Genomic DNA, 13,306 nt, shown 5'->3' with positions numbered 1-13,306 from the left:
ACTTAGGTCCTGATCCTGCACACACTTGAAAATCTGCTTAACTGTTATGAACTTGTGTATACATTTTATAACATGTATAAGCATTTGCAAGATCAAAGCTGTGATGTGGTAAAAGGAGCCAGCAGCAGCTTGTTCATCTCACCTGGGCTTCTCTTATTAATCAGAGAAACAGGAGAACTTTTCCACAAGAAGCAAACACAAAACAAATAGAAACCTGATCATGTTTCTCACATTACATTGTAAGACACCACAGAGTCAGCATATTCCTAGGACTGTGTTTAGTGTCATCCTATAAATATGATAGATTTAGATGGACTAAGCTGATTCTGTCTTCTTTCTGCAATCCTCACTAAACAGGCCAAAAGCATTACACGTACTCACCTTTTACCAGTTCCAAACTAGGGATGTAAAATCTTGTTTAACAGGTTAAATGCAATGTTTAACCCGGGCTGAAGTGGCTCCCCACCCCCATCCCGGGGTGAGTGCTGTTCCAGCCTCTGCCAGGCCCCACAGGGCTGAAGTAGCCCACCTGCCTGCAGTGGGTGCAGATCTGCTCCAGTCCCCACTGGTTAACTGGAACCAGCTACCAGTTAACCATTCACAATTCCTATTCCAAACAACACTATTTTTTCCACTTAAAGTCTTCCTATCCGCATTCAGCCTTGCTATATCAGCTTTGACCTTCTTCCACATAGGCTTTCAACAATCAGGATCTATTCTGTAATACAGGAGGCCTCAGAGATGTGACTGCCCAAATTCCGACCTCCTGTACTTACAACCATTGTTGTAAATGCGGAAGGGGCCAGAACCCCTCCCCCCCCGACTGACGTCCTCGGCACACATTTACGACGGCGCACAGTGCCTACTGTAAGTGCGGGTTCAAGTTATGACGACCCTGACTTGCGACACTTTCTCCAGAACCAATCACGTCGCAAGTCGGGGGAATCCTGTACCATGTAGGACAAAGATGATGTCACTTTACAGAATGATGGTTTGGACCAGGATTATAGTCACTGTATTAAGAAGTTAAATCAATAAAAACCAGATGATTTAGCAATTTTCTAGAAATTACACATTCTAGTCCAAAAAGAAGCCCTAAGAATAATACTTCAGAGTAGGGATGTGAATGTATAACTGTGCTTATTGGTTCACAGTTACACACAGGCTCCTGCCTCACTTCTGGAGAGCTGGCTGCCGCCGTAGTCTGCTGTTTCTGTATCGGATGCAGCACCGTGGGGGTGGCAGCCAGCTCCCCGGGAGCAGGGCTGCAGGTAAGAGCAAGTGTGTGCTGGGAGTCAACTTAAAAGCTGTCTCTTGGGGAACCAGCTGCTGCCCTACAGTGTTGCCTGCTGTATCAGAGGCAGTAGAACAGAGCAGCAGCCAGCTCCCTGGGAGTATGGCCGGTAGACAGGAGCTGGTATGCACTGGGAACTGGTTTAAAAGCCAGCTTCCAGAGCAAAGCGCACCAGCTTCTGGAGAGCCAGTTGCTGTTGAGGGCGCCTATAACCACTGAGTTTTTCAGTGGTTACATAATTACCCATTTTTTAACATCCCTACTTCACAGAGGTAATTTCCTACAGCTTCTGAATTAGACTGGAAGTATTCTCATTCTAGCAGTCTGATTCCCCCTGCACACACCCCCTGTATTATAGTATGCACTTTTTTTGTAGAGTGTGGTATGTTAGTCTATCTATAAACTAAAGATGTAAAAAAAAAATTTTAACTGTGTAACAGGATCTTTCGAAAAAAAAAGGCTTTTCTTTTCAAAAGAACCGCGTCTAGACCATGGTTTCACTTCTGAAATAGTGTTTTTCGACAGAATGCCGTGACACGATTATGCAAATGAAGCACAGGAAAGTCAAATCCCAGCTTCATTTGTAATTTAAATATGTCTAATTTACATCCCTCTTTCGAAAAGAGGGATGTAATCTAGACATACCCTTACATCCCTCCTGTAAACATGGCAGCCTGCACAGCAAAAGCCCACTCTGAAACTCCTCTGATGAACTTAAGGCCAACTGTTGTGTAATACACCAATCATAATACACCTGTGACACTGACAGCTTAGTTATCTTGACACGGCAATATGCTATTTTAATATCTACCGGTACCTGTTTATTATTACCTATGACATCTAGATCTTTCATCATCAGAAACAACTGATGCATAATTAATGTAACTTTCTAATGTTTAATAACTGAATCCTATAGACTACATTAATCACTAATACTGCTTCTCTCTTAAGTGCACAAAACATGTACAGGCAGTCCCCGACATACGAACGGGTTACGTTCCAAACACCTGGTTGTAACTCGATTTGGTCGTAAGTCGGAAATACCCTTAAACGCGCCTCCCACGCTATTCGAAAAACTTGACATACATGGTTCTCAACTCAAAAATATTATAATGGGGTTAATGGGAGGTTGGTCGTAAGTACGGATGGTCATAAGTCGGTGTATTCGTAAGTCGGGGAGTGGCTGTACAGGCAGTCCCCGGGTTACGTACAAGATAGGGACTGTAGGTTTGTTCTTAAGTTGAATTTGTATGTAAGTCGGAACTGGTACATATTGTAGGGGAAACACTAGCCAAACATTTCTCCAGAGCTCAGTTTTATTCTCCCACACCTCACTTCCCTCAGTCCTTTATTCTCAAGCTGAGGTGTCTGCTGAAAAAAGCCGCTCCACGTCTCCCTGGTCTGCTTGGGGGGGGGGGTGCTAGCTTTGCGTCTCCCTGGTCTGCTGGGGGGAAGCAGCTAGCGCGGGGTTGCCTCACCCCGTTTGTAAGTAGGGATCCGATGTAAGTCGGATCCATGTAACCCAGGGACTGCCTGTATTCAACAATTTGTCCTTACAATGTAATGCATGTTCCAACCAACTACAAAAGATTCTAAAAATAAAACATAATTTGATGTTTAAGAATGCAAACACAGTTTTGAACTTTTCCATATAACTATCTCAGTATGAGAGAAAAATGGATCACACTGTGTGGTTTTTTTGTATTTCAGTAAATATAAACATGTAAAAATTGTATGGTAATGTAGCTCAAATAGTCTTTGCAATATTTGTGTGACTACTAAGATCAGATGAAATGCTAATGAGCAGCTAGGAAAAAGTCTAGTTGTATTTGCAATTACAAAGCTAAAATTAATTTTAAAATACATGTGTACATATGGATATTTTGGCCAAACAAAATTTCCAACGAAGATCTACTGTATCAGTGTAAACAAGAAGACATGGCCACTATAATTATGAAAAGACGCTGGCGATGGATAGGTCATGTGTTACGAAGAGAAGACGGATCTATTACGAAAATTGCACTCCACTGGAAACCAGATGGGAAGAGAAAGAGAGGAAGACCAAAAACAACCTGGCACCGAACGGTAGAACAAGAATTAAAAGACCATCATCATACTTGGGGAACAATAGGCGCTTTGGCCTGCGACCGACAGAAGTGGAAGGACTTCGTTGCTGCCCTATGCGCCATTGGCGTAACGGGCAGTAAGTAAGTAAGTACATATGTACATAAAATGTATAATTATTACAAATTTGTATTACAGTAGCATCTAAAGGCCACAACCAGGCTGGGCCCCACTGTGGTAGGCACAGGACAAACATAATAAATGGCAATTCCTGCCCCCAAAGCGTTTACAAATTCTATACAAACTTTGTGCCATACCCTTTGGCACCAAACCTGCAAATGTTTATGCAGTTGCTTAATTTTAGTACCCAGGCGGTCAGATTTACATGGCTTCACGGATTCATGGATAGTAATAAAATTAAGCACAAGCTTATGCTTGTAACTCTGGACTTTTAGTAATGTTCCTCCTTTTCACAAATTGTATGGTCCTCAATCTGTGTTGTAGATTATGGCTACCTCTTTGTTTCTCCAACCACAATCTTTGAGAGATTTGTTTTAAATACTAATCATTTCCCCCAGTTATTCTTCGTGAGTGAAAGCTGCTACTTCTTCAGAAGAGGCGAGTGGATAGTGATCGACTACAAACTCCATGCTGATCAGAGTAAAGGGCTTACCTATCTTTTAATCTTTGGGCCCTTCTCTACACTAGTGTCCTTACCGTTGGCACTACTAATAAACTGTACCTACAGTAGCAAAAGAAAAAACAAGTCTAGTGTTGTCCCGGCCCTGTTGTCCCACCCTGGGGTGGAAACTACTGACAGGTGTAACTGTTCGAGCCTTAGCCTTCTGCAGAGCAGCCCACACCTCCCCACGTGTAAGGAGAACCTGGGCAGGGCTGTTGTGAATGGGTTCCGCGCGGGACGTGCTGAGCGCTGCAGAAAGCCTGCGCCGTATTTGCGCGCCTAACTGAGCGCTTTGAAAATCTGGCCCTCGACGCGCAGCCCTTAGCCAGGGGTCCGTCCCCGCGTGGACACCCCCAGCCTGACACGCCCACCCCGCGCTCCCAGGTGCGCGCCCTGCCCGCCAGAGGCACTTACTGAGGGTGGCCACGGTGCCGGCCTCCAGCAGCAGGCAGTCGTGGCGGGCCCGCGCTTCCAGCAGGGCGCTCGGAGCCGGCTCCTGCTTCCAGAGCAGCCGCAGCCCTTTGCTCAGAGCCATGGGGCCGCTTGGCCATAGGGAGGCAGGCGCAGGAGGTGCCGGGAGGGGGGCGCTCCCGCTCCCCGCCACAAACCCAGGCACCAAGCGCGGGGGGAGCAGAGAAAGCGTCGCAGCCTCCCCCCTTCCTGCCCGCGGCGCTCCAGGAGAGAGACGGAGCCCTGCAGCCAGCGCCGCCCCCACTCGACGGCCCAAGCCCGGGAGCCGGCCGGGGGGCGCCCCAGGCGGGTAGCGAGCTTCCAGCCCAGGAAAAGTGGCCAGCAACTCGGCGGGCGACCAAAAGGCGCAGCACCGCCTCCGGGCGGAGACCTCGGGCTGCCCCGGCTCCTCGCAGTCTTCCCCAGGCAAAGGGTGACTTGGCTGGGCTGCCGGAGGCTCCGCTCCGCTGGAAAGTCCTTGGCTACTCGCGGCGCCGGTCCCGTGTAAACTTGCAGGAGTTGACTTTGTTCCTTCCTGCTCCGGCGGCGGCGGCTCCTCCTCCCGCTCCGGGACAGGTAAAAGCCATTGTCCGCCTGTCTCCACCCCTGCCCGCTCTGCGGGAGGGAGGAGCTGGAATGTCACAGCCCCCGGGAGGAGGCGGCAGAGGCCGTGCTACTCCCAGGCTAACAAAACAGGGTGAGGGGAGCCGTCCACGGCCAACACAGGAGCTGGGGCCGCAGACGCGCCCCGCCCCGCCTGACTTGGAGAAATGAAGTGATAGTTCTAGGCGGATCTGAGCTAACGAGGCCACTCAGGTCCCAAGCCCCATTCCAGACACTCAACTTTGACACAGATCAGATCTGGATCCCAAGAAGCGAAACTTTTCTCCACGCTGCACCGCATGATGGATGCGCCCCTAGAGGACAGCAACTAATGCTACACTCTTGTCTAGCGTCTTTCAAATGGGGCGCTCAAAAAGAGTTATACAAACATGAACTAAGAGCAAAGAGGGCACAAAGCAATTTACAAAAGACAAGCTAAATAGTGACTAAAATGCTAACATGAAACTGTGCCAATCTATCAAATAGGGAACTCGTGTTGGTATAAACTGAGAACATCTATCCTAGCTAACTCTGTATAAATTAAACACATCTTTGGCACTGAGAACGTGAGATAATACTCCCTGCTCTGGTGGAAGTCAAGCTCCTGCCTGCACGAGTTTCTCAAAAGAGTCAAGGTAGATGATGGAAAATATTTTTTATTTTAGTTGGTCAACCCACCTTGTGTGTCTAATATTTTGGGCCCAGCAGGGCTACAAGATTGCAGTTTATTTTCCCATGCAGTTTTGTTATATTGCTTCTCATTTTCTGTTCTAAACAGTCGTGTAGCCTTATTAAACTACTCCCTCACACCTCCCCAGAGGTGGCTAAAGAGTTGAGTAGTAGGATGACACATTTACATACATAGATACTGGAATTCTTTGCACTCTGAAAGGAAATACCACACCTGACCCTCTGTTTGTAAAATGCTTTGGGCTGAAAGATGTTGTATGCAGGTATATTATTTTATAATTCTCTGGTTTCCTCTAACAACTCCCAGAACAGATCTTGGCAAAAAAAAAATCAGGTTAAACTTTTTTTTGGAGAAAAATACGGATTCTGACAATGATCTGTTTGTCAAAAACAACACATTTGCAAATGCCAAATTGTTCTTAGAAGACACATTAAAAAAATCAAATAATGATATTTTTGTTTGAAAACAATTGTTTGAAAAGTTTTTGGTTTTTATTAAATTTTGTCTTAAAATTGTTGAAACTTATAGCTTTATTCAACCCTGATTTTTTTTTTTTTTTACTTTTCAGTTTCTCCAAAATTGATTGTCTTATCCAAAATGACTTTTTTAAAACTGCCAAATATGAAAAAAATCTATTATTTGCCTAGCTTTGTCCAGGAACCCACTTATCTTTCTAGTAGTACAGGGTTCCTCCCACATTTCCTTGCTGAGTCATTAAGAATGCTGCCATATTTTCCCAGAATACAATAATACAAACATATTAAGATAGTTGTGCATGTATATGCAAATAGGCAACACACAGCTTTGATGGCTGTGTGGCACAACCTAGTATGTTACTTAAACTCAGTTTAGCTGATCACAGAACAATTGTGGCTGTGGAAACCATTATTGTGGATGAACCACTGTTTAGGTATTCTAGGAAACAGTGAAATACAAAATGCTGCCTATTGTTTGCATTTTATTAAAAATGCTGGAGTGTATTAGTGAAGGCTCCACTGTGCAAGTCCCTGAATGGACTCACAGTATAAACATAGTCTGTTGCAGTTCAAAGCAAACGAAATCTGGTATAGTACTCTAAGGTCATGTCTACATTACCGCTTACGCCAGCAAAACTTAAGTTGCTTAGGGGTGCGAGAGGAAATCCACACCTTTGAGTGACCGAAATGTCACTGGCAAAAGTGGTAGTGTGCACAATGCTGCGTTGTTGGAAGGAGAGCTGTCCCAGAGACAAATCTACCACCACTTGTTGAGATAGTTTTATTAGACAGATGGGAGAGTTTTCTCTTGTTGGCATAGAATGACTACATGACTGTTCTTATGGTGGTGCAGCTGCATTAGTACAACTATGCCAGTGCAAGGTCTGTAGTGTACACATGGCTGAACCTGAGTGATGTAGTTATACCACTATAGATCTTTAGTGTAGACTAGACCTTAGTAACAATAGCTAAAAGAAAAAAAAAGACTTTTATGTTTACGGGATCCCTTCTGAGAGAGAAAATAATGGGATCTGGTGGGAACAGTACATTTGTGTTAAATTTGGCATTGTCTGGATTAGGATTTTTGGGACACTATGTAGTACTAGGTTAGCTTTCACACTAAGAGTGCATCTACACAGCACCCTAAATGTGAAATAAGATATGCAATTTGTGCTATACAAATTGTATTTCTTATTTTGAATCTATTTTGAAATAGACTATTTTACATGTGGCAGATCTACACAGTGCCAGTTTTTGAAATAACGTGCTACTTCGAGCCATTCCTTATCCTTTGTGCAACGAGGTTTACCAGGATGGTGAAATAGTGCGCCCGTTATTTCAAAATAAAAGGCAGCTTGTGGAGATGCAGGGTATCCCAAAATAGCCGTGCTGTGTAGACGTAGCCTTAAGTGAATGAGTGTGAAAGCTAACCTAGAGGAAATAACTAAAATTAAATGTGTGTCTGTGGGGGGGAAAGGGCATATGTTAGTGACTAGGATGAGAGGATATACAAGTGCAGTTCAAAGTTTGTTTTCACTGGATATAAGAAACTTATGGTTGTGCCCACAAAAGCTCATGATACCATCTACATTTTTTGTTACTCTCTAAGGTGCTGTAAGACTGGTTTTTTTTTAAGTTATTTCATATCCTAAACAGAACAAGAACATTTTTCTTGCTATAGGTTTCTTGTACAGAGACAGGCAGGCCAACAACCTATTTCCATCTTCAGCATCTTTTCCCATGATTTTTTCCCCTAGAAGAAAAAGGACCTAGTTATTAAATGGTGGCAATCTTAGTAGTGGGATCAGATGGAAGGTTGACTTATAGGTAATATTCTCTTTTGTAAATTTGGTGCGGTCTCATTCATTTATACATAAGTGCATCTGTTGCCTTCAAGGAATGATTGCTACAGCAGACTGTTCTCATGATAAACTCTTTCTGTACATCAGCAGGAGCATTACCGTCAATTGGAGGACAATGACATGTCAAAGATTCAACAGTATTTGTGCTTGTAATTCATTTGTACCTGTAATTTGCAGTAGAAAACATTATGACATGAGCACACCAGTCAGGATAATTAATAGAGCTCAGCGTCTGACTTGTTAAAGAAAATATTTGCCTAGACATAGGACTGGGGTATGAACAATAAACTCTTTTTTAAGCACAACAAATCAGGTTCAGAGAACAAGATATAAAAGCAAAGGCAGGTGAAGATTGAACATTTAGCAGTGCAATATAGTTGAGCGCTGACTGTAAATCTATTTTATGGGAGTTTTATTTCATGCTTTGGCAAGGCATGAGCTTCTTTAAGGGAGCTCACATTCTGAGCAGTTCTCCATTAACTCATTCTCTCACTTGATATTCGTGAGTGGGTCGGCATTTTTTTAATTGACGGATATTACTTTTTCAAATAGGCTTTTTGTTCAAAGGTGACTACGCTGAACTCTTAAAATGTCAAGAAAGCAACTAACATAAGCTGCTTAATAGAGAAAAGTACTGAAGAAAGCTGGAGAATGTGTTAAAATTAGGGATCCAGTGTCTGGGTATATTGGAACTGTTTGCAAAGGCTTTTTTATTTTATAGGCTACAAAATCAGGATATCTGAATAGTACTCACCTTCTTTCTGTAGTGCATGTAAATCCATTTCACTTGTAAATGGTAGTTCTATGGTATGAAGTTTACCTTCTAGTTGACATTCAGACACCACTGGTCTTTGACTGTGGCCCAGTTCACATATGGGTGTTGAATACATGACAGAGTCCCATATTCAAGGAAAATGTTCCCCATACTGGTGTTGCACCTTGGTTCGGTGATGTGATGGGAGCCTCAAGGGTTAAAGCTGACTACCCAGTGAAAACTACTGGATGATGGTGAAACCAATAATTACCAAATAGGTGTTTAAACTAGCAATTGCTCAATACTTTTACTGCGTAGAAAAGCTTGGGCACAATTATACCCAACTGATTACAATTCTTTGATTACAATTCACTCATATCAAATCACTATCCTTAATTTGCCTAAGACAACGCAGCATACAAATAAAAAATACAAAAAACAAAGCCAAAGTAATGATAATAAAAGAACCATCCAAAGCCAGCCCCTCTATGGTTATTTTAGGGCAGCTGGTGGAGTTAGTCATAAATCTACTTTTACAACTTAACAACTCCGGGGCTTCTATTTCTAACACTTATACTTAACCTAAATACAACACTACTACACAACACAAAATTATACAATTTACACAGTGTGGTTAACAGAACTTAGATACGCTTTACAGAATTACACAGTGAAATTAACACAATCTAACTATTAATTAAACCAATAACTAATACATTTAAGCAGTACTTACAAATCCAGAAACAATAACAACAGAAAGACACACTAGAACTTGGAGCATGCTTAGGACTCGTGCACCCCTATATTTGACTCGAAGGGTGGGGAGGCAGCCTCAGGGTGATCAATCCTTTAGCCGGGCAAAAAAAAGACACGTGCCCTCAATACATGGAACCTCCGTCGAACAAAGGGATTGAGGGTCTTTTATACAAAAATTCGGTGTCTGGTGCCATGCTAGGGTCTGCATTTGGCAGGGCCTGATAGGCTAGTGATGAGGTAGTATGACAATACTGCCCTATAGGAATTTTCGTGATGTATGAGTGAACCCCTCGTGGACAGGACCAGATGGGGCATAGTTAGTGTAAGACAATTGTGTTTTATTACCCTATGTTTACTTTTTCCCCTTGCCCCTAAGACCGGTCAAGCTACGGTCAAATGAGGCTTATCTGTAAATTCAGCTAGGCGTTATCTAGTTATGCTTTCCTCCCTATTTTCTTGGTGCCTTTGAGTTCCAGGATGCCTATAAGGTCAAATTCCATTCACAAAAACTGCATTGTGCTGCCCATGCTCCTCTGAGTATCTGGGTTTTGTGTGAGGGGCCTTGTGTGGCAGGATGGGCTATACGCAAAGGCCATGGACAGAAAAAGCCTGCTTTACAACAACTGGAAATGCTTTCCTTCCCTCATTCCATAGTGTTAATTCTCATAAATACCACACCATCCCTGCTCCTCAATGCCTCAGTTCATCCTCCATTCTTAGTGTTCTTCTTTTCTTTGACCTTCCCTTATTGATAGCTCCCCTCCTTCCTACTCAGTAGGGTTGGCCTTGGGAAAATGGTACCCTGGGTAAATTTTATTTGCTGCCCTTTATGTACTGCTTTCCAAGCAGCAGGGACTGGTGTTGCAGGTGTCATGCTGCCGGGACAGTGGATGTCGCCTGACTTCTGCCCTGCAGCTTCTTTGATAAGAATATAACAGTATATGTGCTCTAATAAGAATATAACAGTAGGGATCTATTATCGACCACCTAACCAGAACAGTAATAGTGACTATGAAATGCTAAGGGAGATTAGAGAGGCTATCAAAATAAAGAACTCGATAATAGTGGGGGATTTCAACTATCCCCATATTGACTTGGTATATGTCACCTCAGGACGAGATGCAGAGACAGAATTTCTTGACACCTTAATCAACTGCTTCTTGGAGCAGCTGGTACAGGAACCCACAAGGGGAGAGGCAATTCTTGATTTAGTCCTGAGTGGTGTGCTGGATCTGGTCCAAGACCAAAGCAGACTGTGAAGAACTTCAAAAATCTCACAAAACTAAGTGATTGGGCAACAAAATGGCAAATAAAATGTAATGTAGATAAATGTAAAGTAATGCACATTGGAAAAAATAACCCCAACTATACATATAATATGATGGGGGGCTAATTTAGCTACAACTAATCAGGAAAGAGATCTTGAAGTCATCGTGGATAGTTCTCGAAGACGTCTACGTAGTGTGCAGTGGCAGTCAAAAAAGCAAACGATGTTAGGAATCATTAAAAAAAGGGATAGAGAATAAGATGGAGAATATCTTATTGCCCTTATATATATCTATGGTATGCCCACATCTTGAATGCTGTGTACAGATGTGGTCTCATCTCAAAAAAGATATACTGGCATTAGAGAAGGGCAACTAAAGTGATTAGGGGTTTGGAATGGGTCCCATATGAGGAGAGATTAAAGAGACTGGGACATTTCAGCTTGGAAAAGAGGAGACTAAGGGGGGGAATATGATAGAAGTACAGGCAGTCCCCGAGTTACGCGGATCCGACTTACGTCGGATCCGCAGTTACGAACGGGGCACTTCCTCTCCCTGGTCTCGAGCAGACCAGGGAGAGGAAGCAAAGCAGCGGCGGAACGCGCGGCCAGCTGACAGCCCAGACGCGTCTGGGCTGTCAGCTGGCCGCGCGCTCCACTCTGCTCCCCCTCCCCCCTCTGCAGACCAGGGGGAGGGGGAGCAGAGCGGAGCACAGCAGAGCGGCGGAACGCGCAGCCAGCTGTCAGCTGGCCGCGCGTTCTGCCGCTCTGCTCTGCTCCGCTCTGCTCCCCCTCCCCCTGGTCTGCAAACCATGGGGGGGGGGAGGAAGCAGAGCGGAGCACGCGGCCAGCTGACAGCCCAGACGCGTCTGGGCTGTCAGCTGGCCGGGCGTTCCGCCGCTCTGCTCTACTCTGCTCCCCCTCCCCCTGGTCTGCAGACCTGGGGGACGGGGAGCAGAGCAAAGCCGCGGAGCCCGAGGGCAGCAGGATAGCCACTGCGCGTCTGGGCTGTCCCGCTGCCCGCGTGTTCCGCCGCTTTGCTCCCCGTCCCCCTGGTCTGCAGACCAGGGGGACGGGGAGCAAAGCAGAGCAAAGCCACGGAGCCCGAGGACAGCAGGATAGCCACGGCGCGTCTGGGCTGTCCCGCTGCCCCCGTGCTCCGCGGCTTTGCTCTGGACGCCTGTAGTACAGCAGCTGGGGCGCTGCCGGTTGGTCCCGTAGCGCCGCTCTGGGTGCTACTGGACCAACCCAGCAGCACCCCAGCTGCTCTGCCCCAGGTGTCCCCTAGTCAGCAGCTGCTGAAAATGACCAGTGGCTGACTACAGGAAGCCCCTGCCCCGGGCTTCCTGGAATCAGCCGCTGATCAGTTTCAGCAGCAGCTGACTTGGGGATGCCTGGGGTTCTTAAGTTGAATCTGTATGTAAGTCAGAACTGGCGTCCAGATTCAGCCACTGTTGAAACTGATCAGTTTCAGCAGCGGCTGAATCTGGACGCCAGTTCCGACTTACATACAGATTCAACTTAAGAACAAACCTACAGTCCCTATCTTGTACGTAACCCGGGGACTGCCTGTATATAAAATCATGAGTGGTGTGGAGAAAGTGAATAAGGAAAAGCTATTTACTTGTTCCCATAATATAAGAACTAGGGGCCACCATGTGAAACTAATGGACAGCAGGTTTAAAACAAATAAAAGGAAATTCTTCACACAGTGCACATTCAATCTGTGGAACTCCTTGCCTGAGGAGGTTGTGAAGGCTAGGACTATAACGGGCTTTAAAAGAGAACTAGATAAATTCATGGAGGTTAAGTCCATTAATGGCTATTAGCCAGTATGGGTAAGGAATGGTGTCCCTAGCCTCTGTTTGTCAGAGGGTGGAAATGGATGGCAGAAGAGAGATCGCTTGATCATTACCTGTTCAGTTCACTCCCTCTGGGACACCTGGCATTGGCCACTGTTGGCAGATAGGGCACAGGGCTGGATGGACCCTTTGGTCTGACCCACTATGGCTGTTATGTCTGCCTCCTGAGTGGGCACAAGCCCTTCTGGAGCCTATTGACCATGGTGCCTCCCACCCCCATGGCACCAGGGCAGCTGTCCACCTATAGGTTAGTTTTGTTCCTCAGCCCGTGTGGTTCTCCATCATTTTTCCGGTAGTTACCTCACCCATCTCTTTTCACTATCCCATACCAGCCCCCTTGCTAGCTACAAGGTTTCAGATGCAGAGAGCATCACCAGCTTTCTGTGCCAGCTACACCTGGGGTTATCTCCGGCTGAGAGAACATGTGAGCAATATTATAGAAGTCATCCATCTGTGTATGTTAGAACTTTCTTTAGCGCCTTTAATAGACTGTGTGTAAACCTTTTAAAAAAATTGCATAGTTTTTTAACCACAGTTCATCACTACCC

At 45.1% G+C, this 13,306-nt stretch overlaps 1 protein-coding gene across 1 annotated transcript in view; it reads right to left on the bottom strand.

The window, feature by feature from the left end:
• SYNJ2 (synaptojanin 2) overlaps nt 1-6,075 on the bottom strand; it is an 85,520-nt gene extending 79,445 nt beyond the window's left edge. The window contains exon 1 of the mRNA XM_075924523.2: nt 4,455-6,075. Coding sequence (XP_075780638.2) covers nt 4,455-4,575 — 121 coding nt within the window. The 5' untranslated portion in view covers nt 4,576-6,075. The remainder of the gene's footprint in view (nt 1-4,454) is intronic.
• Nucleotides 6,076-13,306: the final 7,231 nt, after the last annotated feature.

Source organism: Pelodiscus sinensis, chromosome 3 (assembly GCF_052426305.1).
Source record: "Pelodiscus sinensis isolate ZL-2025 chromosome 3, ASM5242630v1, whole genome shotgun sequence".
NCBI classification, from domain to species: domain Eukaryota; kingdom Metazoa; phylum Chordata; order Testudines; family Trionychidae; genus Pelodiscus; species Pelodiscus sinensis.
The sequence above is the reverse complement of the archived record's forward strand: the minus strand, read 5'-3'. Positions and strand labels throughout refer to the sequence as shown.